The sequence below is a fragment of the Geospiza fortis genome, unplaced genomic scaffold (genome assembly GCF_000277835.1).
Source record: "Geospiza fortis unplaced genomic scaffold, GeoFor_1.0 scaffold7, whole genome shotgun sequence".
Lineage (NCBI taxonomy): Eukaryota > Metazoa > Chordata > Aves > Passeriformes > Thraupidae > Geospiza > Geospiza fortis.
Window position 1 is genome coordinate 4,423,104 of NW_005054344.1, and position 19,101 is coordinate 4,442,204.

At 42.4% G+C, this 19,101-nt stretch overlaps 1 protein-coding gene across 1 annotated transcript in view; it reads left to right on the plus strand.

Annotated features, from left to right (window-relative positions):
* The window catches only part of TMEM67 (transmembrane protein 67), a 31,441-nt gene extending 25,213 nt beyond the window's left edge, over positions 1-6,228 (plus strand). Inside the window, exons 24-28 of the mRNA XM_005422893.2 lie at positions 652-768; positions 851-955; positions 1,310-1,412; positions 2,421-2,563; positions 3,021-6,228. Coding sequence (XP_005422950.1) covers positions 652-768; positions 851-955; positions 1,310-1,412; positions 2,421-2,563; positions 3,021-3,101 — 549 coding nt within the window. The 3' untranslated portion in view covers positions 3,102-6,228. The remainder of the gene's footprint in view (positions 1-651; positions 769-850; positions 956-1,309; positions 1,413-2,420; positions 2,564-3,020) is intronic.
* Positions 6,229-19,101: the final 12,873 nt, after the last annotated feature.

Genomic DNA, 19,101 nt, shown 5'->3' on the forward strand with positions numbered 1-19,101 from the left:
GCATTAAATTTCATGACATCTTGTTTCTCTTTAGGGACAACTATGAAAGTACCTTAAATAAGGATATTGCTATTTCAATGCTAAGTGGACAGAAAAAAACCATAAGCATGTGAAAATTAAATCTCAAACACTGAAATACAGAGGAATCTTATTAAAAATGTTTTTAGGTGTTCCTACAATTTTTTACCTAATTGCTTATTTTAATATGATTTGGGGAAAAATGGGGTTTTCTCCATGGAGATGTCGAACTTTTTATTTTCTTGTGATTTCTGAGATTTATTAAATGTGACCTGAAAAAGACATGGAAAAAGTCAGGAATCCAAACAAAGAAACAAAAAAAGTGAGACAAGTATAGAAGAAATGATAGACCTAAAAGAAAGGTCTTCAGAATAAATATCAGAGTATGTATTATTAGAAGGTAATGAACCAAACACAGGTGAAAAGAGAAATATGACTTTGTGACAGCAGGGGTCAGGATTTAATGTCCTAAGGAAATCTTGCTGCAGTAGAACAAGAGTGCACTGATTTCAAATATTTAGAGATATTAACTATTATCTATACATGAAAGAGAGGAAATGAAAAGCTTTTGCCTATTTTTGGGTCTATGAATGATATTAATAATGTTAATTTACAATTGCTTTAATTGTATAGGAAAATCTGTGTAGTCAGAGAGGTTTGTTACCAAACACAGATGGCCAGACATTTCAGATTTCCATTTCAAGAAAAATGCGACTAAACTATGACTGGATTCATGAAACCTTAACAAGAGTAAGTGAGATATTGGTATTCTTTAGATGTTATTTAAAATATGAAATTTCTATGTTAAAGTCTTGGTCTTGTTGTATTTCAGAAACGTGGTCCTGCCAGGCTTTTGGACTCATCTGCAAATACTTTTGAACAAAGCACAAGGGCCTACAACGCCATGAACAAATTTCTCAGTTCTTTTATTGATCACGTACGTATATTGACATTACTGTATTAAGGAAAACATACTTAAAGTACAGACTAAAAATTGTAAATCTAAAAAACTGTAATTCCTCTTTAAGCATATGTGCTTTAAGATTTGTTGCTAAAGATTTTATGGCATCCAGAACAGTGCTTCATTCAAAAAAAAAAACCAAAACAATTGGAGTGCTGTCCAGCAGTGCAGACTGCACTTAAAAAATGACAAATCCTTTTTTGTTATCTACTTATTTTTGTCTTGGGATGGACCAGTGGGTTTTGTTTCATTCATAAAGATCTAAGTAGCTGTACTTCACTTTGTAGCAGGTTTGAAATCATAAAACAAGAACTGGTGTTTTTGTTACAGGTTCATAAAGAAATGGATTATATCGTCAAAGATAAGTTGCTGCTTGAACGAATTCTTGGCATGGAGTTCATGGAACCAATAGAGAAAAGTATTTTTTATAATGGTAAAAGGATGTGTGGTATTTGTACTATTTTAAGTATCCTGGTTTCTATGTAGATTTCTTTCCCAGGATTTCCAATCCAAAACGGACTTCACAGCAGGATAGATCATTGAATAAATACTTGTGAGGGAGGTATTTAAGAGAAGTTCTTTAGGTTATAGAAATCCTGTTTATAATTTGTCATTTGACTGTGATATTTTTTATTTAAGGCAGCTGAAAGTGACAGATATGCACATGTTTATGAAATTCATAATCATAAGCATTGATAGAAATACATTATTTGATAATCTAGACTGCTATGGTTCCCAGAAGTTTAGATATAAATCAGGATTTCATGGCACTGAAATACACAATTTATAATGAAAATACACTGTTTCCAATCAAACTTGTATTGGACATTTTTTGAAAAAGCAGGGAAAGGGAAAAGAATATGTTTCCTGTAATTGTTTACATAGTCTTTTCTCTTATAGAAATGTTGCTTTTTGATAAAATAAAGAGGTAGATAAATGGTCTAGAGTACTTCGGCTGTGCAAAAGGTACTTTCACCTTAAAAGACCCATTTTCTGCGGAACCATTAAACAAAAATAATGCAAAACTCTGAACCTCCTCCTAAATAAGGCATTTAGCATATGTTTTTTATGATTTTGTTGAGTTGAGGCCAGAGGTAACAGCTACTAAAAATTTCAATGACAAGGAAGCTACATCTGCTTCTTGATTTAAAACAACTTTTTAAAATAATCTGATTGAGATTTCAAGAGTAAATAGAGTTGTGTATGGCACATGGGTTTTATCTATTGTGTTCATCAGCATGATGCCATTTTATAAGGAGAAAGTTTGTATTATTTTTCAATAGAATGACAGGACTATCTCTGTGTTGCCATAGAATGTCATAAATTGCTCTGTCTCTGATCTTCTGTTTTCTTATCAGCTTCCTTAACACAGACTGATGAACTCCACAAATTTGCAACTCACAGAAATACTAATATTTTTTTTTAATGTTCTCTATCCTAGATGAAGGACCCTCTTTCACTGACGTTCTCTATTACGGCAACGAAACAACACTGCTCATCTTTGATATCCTGTTTTTCTCAGTTGTGGATTTAGCTTCCCAAAGTTTTGTTTTAGCAGCCATTCTAACATATTTGCAACAAGAGGTAAATTTCAATTTAAGAACAAAGTAATGTTTTTTAAATGGGTGTCAGTATGGCAGTTTAAATAGTTAACTAGATAACAAATGCAGTGAGTTAGCAGTGTGCAGTGAGAGAAGATTATACTGAGACCTTGTGAAATAGTTTTGGGATTTTTTTTGTCAAATAGACTTGTGAGAAATTCATTTTGTTTTGTTCACATGGTGATCCTGAATGAAAAGGTTAAAAATAATTTTTAACAGAAAACAGGAATATCTGTTAAAATTATTCTCACATAATTCTATCATAATTTAGGGTACACAGGTAAATAAAGGAAATGTTTTAAAAATGCTAAAGGAAATTAAGCACCTAATTCATATTATTTATGATTTAAAGATGATCTGAATTTACTACTTATGTTAGATACTGAAACATACTAGTATAAGTATTTCTTCATTAATACATGCTTTCCAAATGTTCTTAGATATTTCGGTTTATTCGTACTACACTTGGGCAGAAGAATTTGGCATCCAAAACCTTGGTGGATCAAAGATTTCTCATTTAATTGAGAAGATGACAAACTGTTAAGGATTTAATCATGGAAAATATGAACATGATCAAAGCGTCTCTGACCTGCAGATTAATTGTAGTGCACTTTTCAACAATAACAATGTAATGGGTTTGAAACTTGTCATTTTTTATATTGTGTGCTATTAAGCTTTATTTTTCTGTATTTATAAGGGTTTTTTTTTAATTTGTGAACACTAAGCCATAGGCCTTTAAAAAGAAAGTTTCATGCAGATAAGACAGAAGTAAACTTACTGTTGTTATTATTAGAATAATATTAAAATTATTGTATGGCTTTTGATAAGATATGGACCACTGACTCTGAGACAACAATTTGAGCAACTGATTGACAGAAGAGGTTGCCAACTCTGAAATTCTCTGAAAATACCTTAAATCTTTGTTCCTTTTTTGAAGTTATTTTGAGGTGTAATGTTTAGCAAATATATGTCGACTTTTACACAGCACAGCATTTTTTCTGAATTAGGTGAGTATTTCAGGAGGAATTTTTAAAGATCACTTATTTGCAGCGACCCCCACTTGAAATTTTAATGTTCCTGTCTTGTGTCATACAGTATTGTATAATTCTGTCTCCGCTCTTGGAGTTTATCATTGTTTTTCTTGGATGTGGCCTACACATGACATCCCAAACATGTATTTGAGGTACAGTTGTGTTACAGTGATGTAGAGAAAGAGGCTATGATAGAGCAGAGGAGATGGTCATCAGCATTTGGGATTTGTTCTTGATCTTCTGTCTTGTGATGCAAGATGTTCAGAGAAACAACAGTAATTATTCTGTTCACTTTTTCCACACAAGTGAAATTGAAGCAATTTTTTAAAATCTTTTTAGAATTGTTTTCACAGGTGCTCATGGTCTCTTAATTTTCTGATTTTATTATCTCTGTATATAACAGACATAATCATTTACTGTCATCATATTTTTTTAGTTTAGACAGATTAATAATTAGTAATTAATAATTACTCAAGTGCCAAGGGAGATTGTGAATGGCCTTCAAATCACCTTAAACAGAGGTGTCTACCTCCCATTTTTGTCACTGAAAAGTCTCCCTATCTTTTTATACTTCGTGTTTTTTCAGTAAATGGTTAAACATGAATAGTGTTTGCTGGGTTTATAGCTATTACTTGTCTTTAGATGATTCAACAAGAGACTTACAGGAGCAAAAATACCAGAAAAATATCAGTCACCATCATCTCGTGTTTATTCTGAAACAGACTGAGGACATGACTAGTTGAACTTAGCAGATTTCCAGTGCAGATATGCTTATCTGATTTGAAGCAACATTACATTTCAAATGGTTTTTGGTTTTATAAAGAGGAATATGTTCTCATGTTGGTACCATGTCATATCATACTAAACTGAGAGTAATATGGACATAAATCTCACAGTTGCTATTGCTCCACTGCATTTGCTTTTGGTGTTGCAAAGCCTGTGGCACTTGCTAGTCCCATGCAGTTGTAGTGAGTGATAGAACGTGCCTGCCAGTAAGGCTGTGACCAGAGAGATAACTGAAAAGCTGATTTGCAGTGGGACATCCATTTATTAATGTGCAGGTTAGCATGGGCATTTCCATTTCATGCTTTCCTCGCTTCTCTCTGCTTATGGACACAATTCTTAGTTTCTTGGTGTACACTGTGCCTCAGAAAAGGTGGTTTCTAATGGAGTGAAGTGTTCAGGATAAATAAAATTAAGGTTGTTGGATTTATAGTGAATGTAGTAACTAAAGTGTCCATTAGGTTCTGGATCTGTTTAAACAGTCAAAAATCTTATTTCCACTGGGAACCATGACTGCATGACCTCATTAGTTGTGAGGTTTCTTGTCAGTGATCTACTGAGAGCCAAAAGTGTAAATTAAGCTAAGGAGCCATCTGACAAAGAGTCTGCAGCAGGACATCCACAAGGCAAAGTTAGCCTCACCCAGTGTCCATGTATTTCTTTAGTGGATATCTTTGCATAGCTTAACTAAACTTAAGTCCTTACAAGTCCCTGCAAAGTCAGTGTATGAGAGGAAATAAAATCTTTGTCATGTGACCATTTTTACAACAGTTGTGACTAAAGGGGTGTAGGGAGTTGCTGTGGTCCATTAATGAGCAAGGGTGACCCTGGTGCTGTTGTATTGCACTAAGACATGGATCTTACACAGTGCAGTGCCCTAATACTGGTCTTTAGACCACTAGAACTGTGGATAGAACTGCACATCACTGTCAGTGGTCACAGGCACAGGCTTGTTCTCTCTGAATTCTGGTGATGTGCTCATGATCATGAAGTGTTTCTAGTGCCACATCTCAACCATACCTTCTCCAGAGTGGTCAGATTTATGACCAACTCCAGAATAACTAAACTAACTAGACTTGGGTGAATCAGAGAATGTCTGAAAGCAGAATGAAGATGTGGTTGTACCAGCAGTACCTGCAGAAATGGAGACATTTCAGCATGGGAGCTCTCACTGTACCCTGTTCTCAATGCTTGTGCTACCCAGGTACACTTCTCCATACAAAACTCCTGCTTTGAGTTTGCTTTAGATATGCCTTTAATTATCTGCTACACAGTAGGGCACATGAAAGCTTTAATGACCTTGCATTTTGCAAGAACTACTGCTAAAAGCAGCTCTTCTTAACAGATAAATGATAAATTAATCTGAAAACATCCTGTCAAAACAGTTCAGTCACTCGGTCCTCTCTTTCTCCTCAGTGTACACACTACTCTGTTTTATTTTTCCAGATCATTTGTCTAAAATGTTAATATTCCTAACATAGGCACTCTACATGATTTAGGAAATAATTACAGGAGTCAAAAGCTCCAGGAATTCAAAGAAGATTTTCTTCACTCTTGCTGTCCAGTGAACACTTGGAACATGTTGGCTGAGCTTTGTTCCCCTATTCCTTGATATTTGTTCAGGAAATATCAAGCTTGATATTTGTTCAAGAAATATCCCTTGTGGTTGTACTTCCAGCTTAATGGGTTTTATTTTTTTAACATTAATATGCATCTACAATGTGTTGTTCATGTGATGAGTGTCTTTCAGGTTTCTAAATGTTCTGTTTGCCCACATGGCATTTCAGTCTCTCCTGTCTGTTTCTCTGAGCAATAAAAAATGTCAAAGATTTGAGACAGGGTTTTTTCCACTTGTTAATTGAGTTGACCCAAACTTAAAATGTTTCTTCTTCCATGCACGTGAGAGTAGGGCCAGAGGCTGCTGCTGGCTCTGCAGTCCAGAGAAGCTCTGTCAGAACAAGTGTGAGAAAGGAGTTTTGCAGTCCATGCAACAATGGAGGGGTATGGTTTTGGATAGTCAAAACTAATGGAATGAGATGGTTGGTTTTTGCCAAGTTAGATACCAAACAAATTATTTCTACCAATAATTAAAATCTGTATGTACAGACAAAGTAGAGTAACTTCAAAAATATGTTAACATTTACAGGTTTCATTTACTGGTGAGGACTTGCCATTTTATTACAACATTCATTTGAATGGCAGAGGTGGGAGTGTGACTGAGGTAAACCCTACCAGAGGTGAGAAGTGGAGCTGGCAGGGGGCTCAGCTCCCACCTTTCCATCAGTTGCTGCAGCACAGTGATGCCAGCCAAGCCCAGCTCAAGGGAGGTTGGTTTGCTTTCAGGCTCAGCAGGAGTGTTTGAGCAGTGGATGAAAGGGACAGTGAGATTGTGACACACTTCTAAGAAAATCACAAGTAAATAGATGGTGGAAGGAGGTAACTACCTAACCTCTCAAAACTGCTCTCCCTCAACACTACCTACTTTCCCCTAACTTTTTTTCTCTACCCAGTATCACACCCATTTCTCCTGTACCTTTTCACTAATTAAAAGCACTCAACTTTCCTGTGCCCCAAGCCACTGTCTTCAGGCAGTGCCTGACACCTCCTCCATCACCTCATCACTGTCAACTGGGAGACAGATCCTGCCCCTCTCTTCCTGCAGGTCTGGCAGCCAGGCTCTGCCGGGGTAGATGCTGCCTTTCTCAACTTCCCTGGGCAAATAAGAGATGTGGCGCCAGTCAGAGAATGCTGCCAAGCTGAGCAGCACTGTGTGCCAAGGTGTGCCTCAGGGCTGCAGCACAGGTTCTTTGGTGAGAAGAATGAAAATCCAAACATAGCCTTAAAAGTCCGTTTAAAAGCATGAAGTCCCAACTTCTGTGTATGTCTAAAAGAAGGAATGAAACCAAGATGCCTCAAAAAATCCCTGCTCTTTGAGCACTGGCTTACTCCAGCTTTGCCTCTTCTATTGCCTACTTACCATCTCCATCCCAGAACACCACTTTCCTTCCCAGGCTCTTACCAGGACACAGCAGACAGATGACCCCTGTGAGAAAGTCACCGTCCTTGCTGGCCCACCACTGGCTGCCAAAGGGAGAGAAGCTGTGGATAGTGTCCTGCAGGCAGGGTGCCCAAGCTGTGCCTGCCTCCATGGGCACAACTGTGCAGGCATGGGCTCCAGTGCCCATGGGGAGGACCTGGATCCACAGGCTGGGCCAGGGATCCTGGGGCTTGTGGGACAATCCCCAGGGAACTCCATGAGAGATGCATTTGCCTCTCTGCAAGCTGAGTTACATTTTACCTTGGTAGAGCTTCAGTGAGCTGTGATGGTCCAAAGGCTTGATCAGCTGTATCCCTCTCTGTTCCAGCTGCTTTACCAACCTACTGATGCTACTCAAGACTTGTCACCCCTTTGGTTTTCCCCTGTGACTTCAGTCACAGCAGGAGCAACTCCAAGCCTTGGAGCTGGGAGAGGTGAGGCAGCCCTTGGGGTAATGAGGGAATATTTGATGTTCAAAGCTCATCTGTGGAATAGCTCTGCAGAGGTCAGGAGGCAGCACTGGATTAGCTGGCACAGAGAATTTCCCTTTGAATGTTCAGAATTGTTCTTTTGTTAATCTGTGAAAGGTGAGCCACACCTGTCAATCTCCTCACAACCTGTGGTGTTCATGGAATCAAACTAGGTGCTGAATCTGAGCAGAGAGAAGGAAATATACTTGCCATAGCACTAAAGCAGTTATTCCTAGAAAAACTGCAGCAATTAAGAAACAGATCTAGATGGTTTATTTCAGAGGTTGGGTTTTTTACATAAGTGCCTTTTATTATGGAATTACCAAGTTTTCATTTTACAGGTCTGTGTGTCAGGGTAGCAGGCTCATGCAGTATGAAGGAAACAGGAATGGATAAAATGACCTGTAACCCCATGGTCACCATTATCATCTCACCCTGGTTTGCAGCTGCAGGAAAATAATCCCCTTTAAATCATACAAGAAATAAGTCTCTAGTTCTTCCTGCAAATGCTGAATGGGGTTGTTTGCTTTTGGCTTTGCCTGATCTCTGGGACAAGGAGAGTTGCACCAAGTGACCTCCCAAACAAAGAGCTCAGTACCTCCCAGAGCCTGATTTCCCTTCCTATCCATGCCCTGCCACTGGCAGCCAACCCGGGATGAATAAATTTTGCACTTTGACGTGCTACAGTTCCCCGTGAATTCTCTACATACTCCATGGAGCTGTTGGGGCAGCATCCCCCCTCCACAGCCTCTTGGAGGATGGATCTGGGCACTGACTTTGGGGCACATCCCCAGGCTGCTGCCCCACCTGCACCAGCCCTTCTCCTTTTCAGGCTCTTCCTTTTCAGGCTCACCTGGGCCTGCAGAGAGCCAAGCCCCAGAAACATTGTCAAGGGGATTGCAGGAGTTAAGCTGAAATCTTTGTGTTAATAACAGCTGTGCTGAAAGCTTGGTATTTATTGCACGATCCTGGAAGGTCAGAGCAGCAATAACACCAGGAGAGGGACCCCTCAGGTGTTCATTTCTCCTAAAAGCATACAGTCAGAAACTAGTTTCTGTTTTTTCAACAGTTTGAGACAGGAAAGGAAAGGAAAAGGCTGCATTTCCTATTTGCAACATTTTCTTTTTTTAGTTACAATGTAACTGTATGTACACTGTATGAGTGTCGTGACATGGGGCACCCAAAAGCTCAGTGCAGAACTTGATGAGACTCTGGGTTCTCCCAACATCACCCTAAATCCACAGGGACAGGGAGGTACACCTTTCCATATGGATGGAGGCAGAGCCTGCTGCCTGGCTTGCACAGGCAGCTGCAGCTCACTGGTGGCTAACACTGATCTTACTGCATATTATTTCTCTTAGGTGAAATCCTGTCTTTGCATCTGCAGAAACCCCAGCACTGTGCCCTTTGGAAGGCAACACAAATGAATTCCTCTGAAGGTTGCAGATGCTGTGATGACTCTTGGAGATTTGTGAGCATGGTGAGGGAAAGTGCTGGGTCTGAGGCCTGTGGATCAGCACCATCTGGTCTGTCAACAGGATCCTACAGTGATGCTGTCTGGTTTGCAGCTGCAGCTGTGCAGCTGTGACACCCCTGTTTTACAGGTTGTAAGGAAAGGTTGGCTGCTCTCAGTGAGGAAGTTTTGCTTCCTCACTCCAAACACTGTGAGCAAACCACAATTTCCTCAATCTCTTTAGCTGTTTAGAGCTAGCATTGCTCTCCAATGGTTTATTTCTGAATGCCTGAATAAATGCAGAGAAATGCTTTGATGACGCACTTCTTTGAAATAATATTCATTGCCCATGCTCAGCAGACATGAAGCCAGAAGAGACCATGAGGTAATGGAACCTCCCTTGGTGGCCACTCAGGGCTCTTAGCTCCTCTGGCACAGTCACACCTATTCCCCATCTCTTGACATCAAGGGAACCGCTGCCTTCTCAGCAACCATTGCCAGGGAAGGGCTGGGATTCTTTATGATGCAATTAAGTTGCAGACATTTAAATGTGTCTAGATGGGAGAACAGAAGGCAGTTTATCTGCTCTGGGGAATGACTTCTGTCTCCTGCTTTACCTGGGAGAGCTTGAAGTAGATGCAATAGGTAAGGGCAAAAGAGAATTCAAAAAGTTTCACCTCCCACCAGTGATTGCCATGCTATCCATAGTTATAAAAGCTGTACTGGAAGCCACAGTGTATAATTAGAGGAGGTGAATGTTTTCACATTCTCTGCCTGTGTGTATGAGGAGAGTAAAAGCCTGGCTGCTCTTCACACCCCTTGTCAGTCTCGGCTCAAGGACCACATCATAGACATCTGCAAGGAGCACAAGCCAGCTCTGCCAATGCTTGTGCTTGAAAATAAACGCCTCTAGAACCCAGCTCACAGCTGGGAACCAGCCTCAGCTGATAATATCTGTGCAGTGGCACTGAAATGGATCTAGCTGGCAAGTGGCTCAGAGGGCTGTTGGTGAGAAAGGAACCCTGGCAGGGTCTGCTGTCCTGCAGGGCCAGGATGATGCTGGTGGCACCAGGTGAGGGGAGGAAAAAGTGGAGGAGCCAGGCCTGGGCAGAGATGTCTGGGGCAGCAGGCTCAGTTTTGCCCAAAGACACCAGAGCAAAGGGCAGCACCAGCCCAGGATCACGAGCTCTTTCAGGTGTTTTTTGGCACTGAACAGGAGCAGGGCAGCCTATTCTTGTGTGCTCCTCCTCTGCAGCCCCTTTGCTGCAAGGAGAGCGTGCAGTAAAGGTGAATGCTGAACACATGGTACCGCCCCGTCCCTGGCTGCCAGCAGCCCGCACACCCAGCAGTGAGGGGCCTGAGCCAATGCAGCAGAGACAATCACCCAGTGATGGCACCTCCTTGTATGGTTTTGTATTCCTTAGCTAAGAATTGCCAGATTCCCATTGTCTCAGCAAATATATGAGAAAGGCATCTCTTGAGAAAAGTGCCTACAGTCCAGGAAGTTGCCATCTTCCAGCTTTTCCATATGACAAAAGCACAGGAGATCCATGGTACAGAAGGCTATATGCACCAAATTAAACTCTGTGGGAGGATTGGAGTCATCAGCAAGGTGGGGAGTAGAGAGCAATGTCTTGTAGTGGGTCTGGGTAACCCCAGAATGCACTTTCTTCTTGTAAACCACCTCTGCAAACAAACCTGATGGTTCCCAGCAGGGTGGCCACGCTGGCAGGTTAAAGGTACCTGGACCCCAGGTGTTTGTAACCATTAGCCCAAGAGTTCCTGGCCCCAAGTCATTGCTTTAAGGAGGGCTGTAAGCAATGATAAAATGCTCCAAAGGTCATATCCCTGTCCAAAATCTGTGGATGCTGCTGGTCTGTGTCTCCTTTGTTGCCAAGGAGTGATTTAGCTAAAGGAAGGGAGAAACTGCCCCATTTGCTTTATCTGGAAATGTTTTTCTCAAAGAAACCCACCAAGCACATGCTGAAACTCCACTGGCGGCCTGATCCCCCTTGCTGTGTCATAGCACAGGCTCTTGCACAGGTTGCTCCCAAAATAATTATTTTAGGGTTAATTTCTGAGCAGGGGAAGGTATTCACGCTCCCAACAAACTACACTGTTAAACACAATTTTCCTCTGGGTTTACACATGCCCAGAAAGGTTGTACTCAAGTCAAACCTGGAATAGAAATGTTTCAAAAAACCTCCTTCTTGTTTGCTCAGTCCCAGAGCAGTGTTGATTTAAGAATATTGTCTTGATGGTAACCTGTTGGAAAAGTTTAAATTCCTTTCACAACCTGGAGAGAAAAGGGTTTCTGGCAATTGGCACTGCCCAGGCAGCCATCTGTGCTCATTAATTCTACTGGAAAGCTGCACTGGCCCATCATAGGGAAAAAAAGGAGGGCTCTGGAAAAGCACAGATTAAAGTAGCTGGTAATTCCCCTTTTGCCTATACCTGAGCACGCAGGTTTAAATGAGATACAGCTTCACAGCAGTGATTTTGGGAGGCTGTGCCAGTGCTGGAGCCCTGCTGGCGTTGGGCTGGCTCCTGGGTGAGGGGGTGCGCTCCGAAAACACGGAGAGAGCTGAAAGGGATGATGTACGCAGGGGCACCTTTGGGAGCGCGCAAAGCTGTGGGACAAAAGGCACACTTGTGCAAGCCGTGGCGGCTGAAGGAGGAAGGGCGTTTTCTGGCATCCCTTCCCCTCCTGCGCCGAAAGGGCCTTTTTGGCCGGGAAGCGTCGCGTTGGGATCAAAGGCATTGCGCAGCAGCGGCTCTGCTGCCAGCCCGGCCCTGCTCTGCAGGAAACTCCTCGCAGCTGCACAACGAGGAGCCGCAGAGGCTCTGGGCAGCTGGCCCGACGCCCGAGGGACAAGGAGCAGTTGTCGCGCTGCTCCTGGGCATGGTGCTGGGAGTTGCTTGGCTGTCGCCCCAAACTCCCCTTCTAAGCTCACAAGTTCACTTGTTCATCCACTCTAAGGACACTTCCTCACCTTATGCACCTGCCTATTCCAAACCCTACCAACACACTGCAACACTCCAAGCGTCTCCCTGCCCTCGTGTCGCACAGTGGGCAGTGCCACCGCCTTGCAGTCTCTTCACGGGGCCAGGCACTGCCCCGGGCAGCTCTGCTGCCACCATCCTGTCCAGTCACACTCAATTGCTGACAGAAGTCAGACCAGAAAAAGCCAAGCTTTTTCTTGGACAGAAAGGAACTACACTTGGCCCAGGGAAATTCTCCATCCAGGACCAATACAGAACATTATTTTGTTTCCTGGGATAGAGATGACTGAGCCAAAGAGGGTAAAAACATCTGGAAACATAGGAGAAATGCCTTTTGATGAAATTAGCTGTTGTTTTCAAAAAATACCTGGGTTGAATGCTGAATGTTTTGATGTGGCAATTTAATTGATGTGATGCAACTGCAGTGCAGAGAGTTAGGGATGCCCACAGAGAATGGTGGTTGAAACACTCCAGAATACTCCCAAATACTTTGCAAAATGTTGTATCACCTCTTTGCCATCAAATATCTGCCAAGCACTTGGATATCCCTGGCCCAAGCCCACTCTGTGCAGCCTGCTCTTGCACAAGGACAAGGTCTAGACTAAATACTGCCTTTCCAACAGCAATCCCAGTGCTGCCAGCAGGGTTTCAATGCTGAGGCTTCTTCAAAGTGAACAAAACTGTGACAATCTCCTCTGACCACCCATCCATCGGCTGTGTGTCAGACTCTCTTTCTGCTGGCTGCCATGGGACCAAAGCCAAAGGAACAGCCTTCCACTGCTGCTTGTGACAGTCTCCCCTCTGAACCAGTCCAGTCATTTAAGTGCCCAACAAAAGTATAAATTGTATCAAAACATCATAGGAATAGGATCTCAGTAAGGGAGAGGCACAAATATGAGTCTTAATTAAAGCAATCTCCTTGTAAAAATCTCAAGTTAATGGTCATTTTGTAATGTTGTCCCTACAATAATCTGAGTTAACATTCTTTTATGTATATGTTATATATATTGTTATATGGAACAACATGCAGATCACTTCAGGGTTATCAGCTTGTTGTCATCCCTATCTATATTTTATTACTTTTATTCAGAAATATGAATTGAGGCAAAATAGCTAGACCTTACCAAAACCCCAGTTATTTAAGATCAGTTATGACCAGAAATACATTTCCATGAAACTATGGGCCACCTGCATTCATGTACATTCCCTGGTTACGAGCTCAGTCAATTCAGGGGTTAAAACCACTTTTTTTTCTCACCCCCAGCATAGAGAAATGTAAATAGACTACTTGTTTTGCTGCTCTGCTCCGTGTATCAGCCACAGAGGGTCCAGAAGTTAGTGCTTAGCTGGCAATTTTGCTGATAATGAGGGAGGCAGAGCAGCCTGTTCATTTACAGACACATCACCTCTGCTGACAGAAGTAAAAATGGGCTTTTGTCAACATCAATAAACAAATTAGAAACTGCTCTGGAGAGACAGAGCTCTGGTAGCCCCATTGCATCAACAGAGAAAGGAGGGGAGGGCCAGGCCCTTCCAGACACCAGCTGCAGGGGCTGTGAGGGACCTGGCTGCCTGTAGGGCTGCTCCTCTCTGCTGCTGGCCTGGTGGGAAGGCAGCTCGGGGACCTGGCCAGGCACAGAACGAGCAGGGCTGTGCTCCCTGCATAGGGCTCGGAGTGTGCTGGCCTGGCTCCCACTGGTCACTGCTGCTCCACCAGGCAATAAGGGACGTCCTACAGCTGGCAGGAATTTTTGTCAAAACAACAGGTTTTTATCAGAAAATGCCAGTTCATCAAATTTAGCAGGCTTTGAACCAGCAGAGCAGTTTCTAATGAACTTCTAAAAAACAAAAAAAAAAAAACCCCAACATTATTTTCAGGACCTGCCTCATTCCTTTCTGATTTCTTAAAACGCACAGTTGCCAAGAACTCACACATCCACAGCTTCACAGGGCTGCTAATATTTCAGACTTTTTATTTTCCAGGGAGGAGAAGACTGGAAAAGCTTAAAAGCACAAATAGGTCTTATAGGTTCCTACAGAACAGGACAGAGCCTGGCATCCTGGAGAACATCCTATCATACCAAAGACATAAAGGTTCCAATGCCCAGGGAACAAGGAGACTGGACACAATGACAAAGATTTGGATAACACAGAATGAAATTCCTGGACTAAAGGAAGTTTATAGGAACACCAAACCCTAAACCAATTAAAACCCTAGGATGTCCATTCAGGTTTCATGCTATCAAAACTTCATTTTGAAATTGAACATCTCCTTTGTTGTCTGTATGGAACAGACCCACTACCTGTCCTCCCACCCCTGAGAAGGGAGAATGCTTGTGCTTTCTAAGTCTCCATCCTTTCCTCTCACTTCTTGCAGTATCTGCAGGTTTTCCTGAATATTTCTTATAGGAAAATACATTTCCCTCAGTGCTGCCTTCATGGTATTGAGGGCACACAATTTGTTGTTTTATCCAAGAGCTTACCTCTCCTGTGTTTGATGTTTATAACAGCTATTTGCCAATGAATTCCAAGGTGTTTAATAACAGGTGTTGCTTCCTTTATGTATGACAGAGTGAAATTGCCTGTATGAGCTCCAGAGATAAGGCAAATAAGGGATGCACTGCTACTGCACAGCTACAATAGTCTCTTCTGGATAAATGTTTCCTTCCACCACCAGGGTGAGACAGAATGTCCAACTGGGTGGGTCATTTAATGCTGCTGGAAGGAGCAAAGGCTACTCTGTGCAGTCCAAGGGCTGTTCATGCAAGGTGACAAGTCCACAGCCCTCACTGTCTTACCCATGCAGAGCTGTTTGGGTGCCTTTCCAGGCCTTGGCTCAGAAAAAACTGGTCGCCAGGGCTCACGCTAAAGGTGACATTCAGGGCATTTTGTACACATGCAGGTGCCCAGCTCTGACAGACACACTTCCCAGACCCCAAAGGCACAAGGCACACACTTATAACCTCCCTCACAACCTGAAGTGCTTCTATTGCTGTTTCTGCGTTATTACCTGTGCCTAACCTTCTGCTTAGTTATAAGGACCAGCTTGAACTCCTCATTAACAGCCATATCAGATATCCACACATTCCTCCAGAGCTCTGGTTCAGCCTCACATGGTCCTGGTTGGCATAAAGAAGCACCAGCTGCAAAGGGTGTCAGACCCAAGCTGAGAGCAGAGAAGATGGCCCATAGTTCCACAAGGTTTTGAGGAAAGGCACTAAATACATCCCGTTTCTTTTGCTTGAGGGAAGTAAAAGCAGCGAGTGACACAGGGAACAACAAGAGAAGAGAACATGTGGAAAGATGATGGGGAGAGAAAAGGTTTCCCCATTGTCACCACCAAGGCTCTGTGCCTACAGCAGGGATTATGAAATGATGTCAAATATTCTGATGTCAAATAAATCACGGTCTCATGCATCACCCTATTTTTCTTCCAATTACTTGATTACCAGATCACCTTGTGCATTAAAAGCACCTGCCTCAAGGTTGTAGTATTGCATCTTCAGCTCAAACAAGCAGAAATCCTCACCATGCCCAGCATGGTGCTTTTTATGGTCAAAAAAACATCAGAACCACAGGCAGCTCAGATGACAATGCTGCCCTCTGAAACCAGGTGGCCACCCCCTTAGAAACAGAACAAATGTAAAAAAAATGTTAAGAAGAGATTAGGATTCAATAAATGGAAAGACAAACACTTTGATTTGAGGACTGGCCTGTCCTTTCCCCATCCAGATGGCATAGACTTACTGAACTCAGAGACAAAAGACTGCTCAGTCATTCACCACTTTCTCTTTGGTTGTCTGCTTTTGCTGTGTTTGCTGCTGGCAGAGCAAGTTCTGCACTCAGTCACTCACATCCAGTTGTCATGAGAGATGATCAACACCTTGCACAGACACCTGTGCACAGAACATGCCTTTACTGACTGACCTCCATCTCCAGCACTACTTCACTCTGGGCGTCATCAGATTTCCACCGCAGGAAAATGTGGGCACTCCTTCCAGTGCTTTGATTTTGATTAAAAACATAGCTTTAATTCTACTCATAATTTTGAAGAACTATGATAATTTTAACAGAGCTTAAAAAAAAAACCCACATGATTTTTCATCTTCTAATTACAGCATCAAAGCTTGAAAAATTATAGATTTGCTGTGGTCCATGTTTCAGATGAGGGCTCAATGCCAGTTTGCCAATGGGGACTAAAGATAAAGCAAAGATGAAAGAGTAAATGCAGTCCTGTGTGTTCAACACAGAAACCAACCATACTGTTTTAAGACATGTTTCAGACAGCCACATAACTGTTTTGGAAAGGAAAACTCAGCTGCAGTTTGAGAGAATTCAGTGCTAACTGGAGCAATGATCACTTGCTCTCTTAATGGAACTTTATCAGAAAAACAAAACTATCCTTAATATTCCTAGCACAAACCAGGCATGAATCCAGAAATATTTTACCTCTGAGTACCTGGGGAAAGGAGCGTTTTCCACCGTGCATTCTACTGCAATGACTCACCAAGGAGCTCAGCCCCCAGTGTAAGGCATCCTTGCACAGTGATCCATCAGGAGCAATGCTCTGCCAAGCATAAGGCATCACAATCACAGGTAGCAAGCAAACTGAAGATTTATTTCACTATGGGTATGAAATGCATATTTCATTATGTCCACTATGCAGATGAGGTGGGCATATAATTTCAGAGAGCTCAATTACAATAGGAAAGCATGGTGAATGCTGGTTTTCCTTAAAGTTCTACCAGTATTGAATCAAATATGCAAAACCAAGCTCTGTTCATGTCAGTTCATAATGGTTTGTCCCAAATGACTAGGGGATCCCTGATGTAAGGCACATACATGCATAATCCTGTCTGGGAAAAAATTACAGGAAAATATTCACAGGACAAAAGTTGGCCCTACCCCATCTTGTGCTGTGAGTGTTCCCTCCCACCCGCCATGTCAGGAGAATAAAGCATATTTATTCTCACTACTGTTTTAAAGAGGAGATGCTGATTCTTTAACAAATCCTTTGGTAACACATACCTTTAAGCATAAAAGGCAGAGCTGGATGATGGAAAAGAGCCAAGAGAACAAGCAGACCTGCTTTCCTTGCTCCCCTTTGCTTCTGCCCAGGTCAATGGCTCCCCCTGCCCCAGCCCAGCCACCCCCTGCCTCCTCTATGAGCAGAATCAATTCACTGAACCAGCAGCATACAACGCAGGAAAAAAAAAAGAAAGAAAGAAAGAAAGAAAGAAAAAGAAAAACAAACAAAAAACCAACAGTCATCCATTTCCAGCTTTGGAAGTTGTATTGTCAGGCATGACAGCCGGCACAAGGAAGGGGGCTGGGCTGCAGGTGAGGAATGCGGGACGCGGTGAGGATGCATTGTCGCTGCTGTGTCGCGGAGCCGCTGCCCCGCTCGGGCCCCTGAGCAGGGGAGGCGTCGCTTTCTCCGGTGGGCACTGGGCAGACCCAGATGTGCCAACTCTGGCGTTCTCACCTGCAGGGCGGTACGACCCAGCTCCCAGTCTGCTTTGGAATGACTCAGGAGCCTGACAAAACGCCTGAATCATTGCCAATTATTCATGTGTCGTTTGTGATGTGTTGGAAAGCAGCTCATGGAGACAAGTTGTTCTGACAGTAAGACATACCCTGTGGTTCCTCAGCTAGGGGAGAAGGCATTTGATTTTCAGAGGATATTACATTAAATCATTCCCCATTCCTTCCCTCCTGAGACCTATCCAAACCACACAGAAGTCAGTGTTAAGACCTGCCAGCTGCAGTCATGTTGGGAGCTCTGTTTTTTGTCAAAATAAATGCCAACATAAAACATTCTTTACATGGAATATATCTTATATAAGAGGAAACTGTCAGCATACCTGTTTACTTGGTGGTGTATATTTTTGCAATGAATTAAAATGCCAAACTGAATTTCAAGGACTAGGCTGAAGATATGCACAGAAGGCATGCAGGAAGTACCATGTCGCTCACTGGTTTTGGGGAAAACAAGACAATGGAAAATGTCCCTCATCTCACACTTTCTCAAGCATTTTTAAATGAATGTGCAGGATCTTTCACACAGAATTGCACATTTAATTACAGAGATGGAGATGTGTCTCTCACTGTACCAGAGCAAGAGAGGCAAGGTAAGAAACCAGAATTACAACACAATAGTGCCAGTTTCTGAATTCAGCTGTAACTATGGCAATCTTCATTCACAGTATTTAACTGAGACTGTAGAATAATAGTGCACTTAGCAAGCTTGAATAAATCACTACCTCACCAGCTTACAAACATTTCAGACATTAACTTTTATGAAAAAAAAACTTTATAAGAAATTTGTATTTGAAGAAATCATTTGACATTACATCTTCATTGCCTGTTCGTGTTGACTACAGAGTAGTCAACACTTTTCAGAGTAGCCAAACATTAAGGGAGATACATTTCAAAAGGACAGGCAAAAAAACACCCCAACAAAATTAGGTGCTAACATAAATTCTAATACAATATCCTGTTACAGTGCAATTACTGTCAAAAGCTGGTACTGTCAGCAACGGTATTTTACTTTTCCTGGGTTGTATAAAGTCAAAAGGGGACACTGGGCCAAATTCTTCTCTCACTTATATGTGTGTTTTCCCCCTCCCACCTCTGCTGGCGTCAGCAGCCTCCGCCTGCTGCATTGTCACAGTTCCCAGTGCTCCCCATACGTAAGCTCAAATAAAGGACTAGTGTGGAATTAACAGAAAACAAAACAAAACA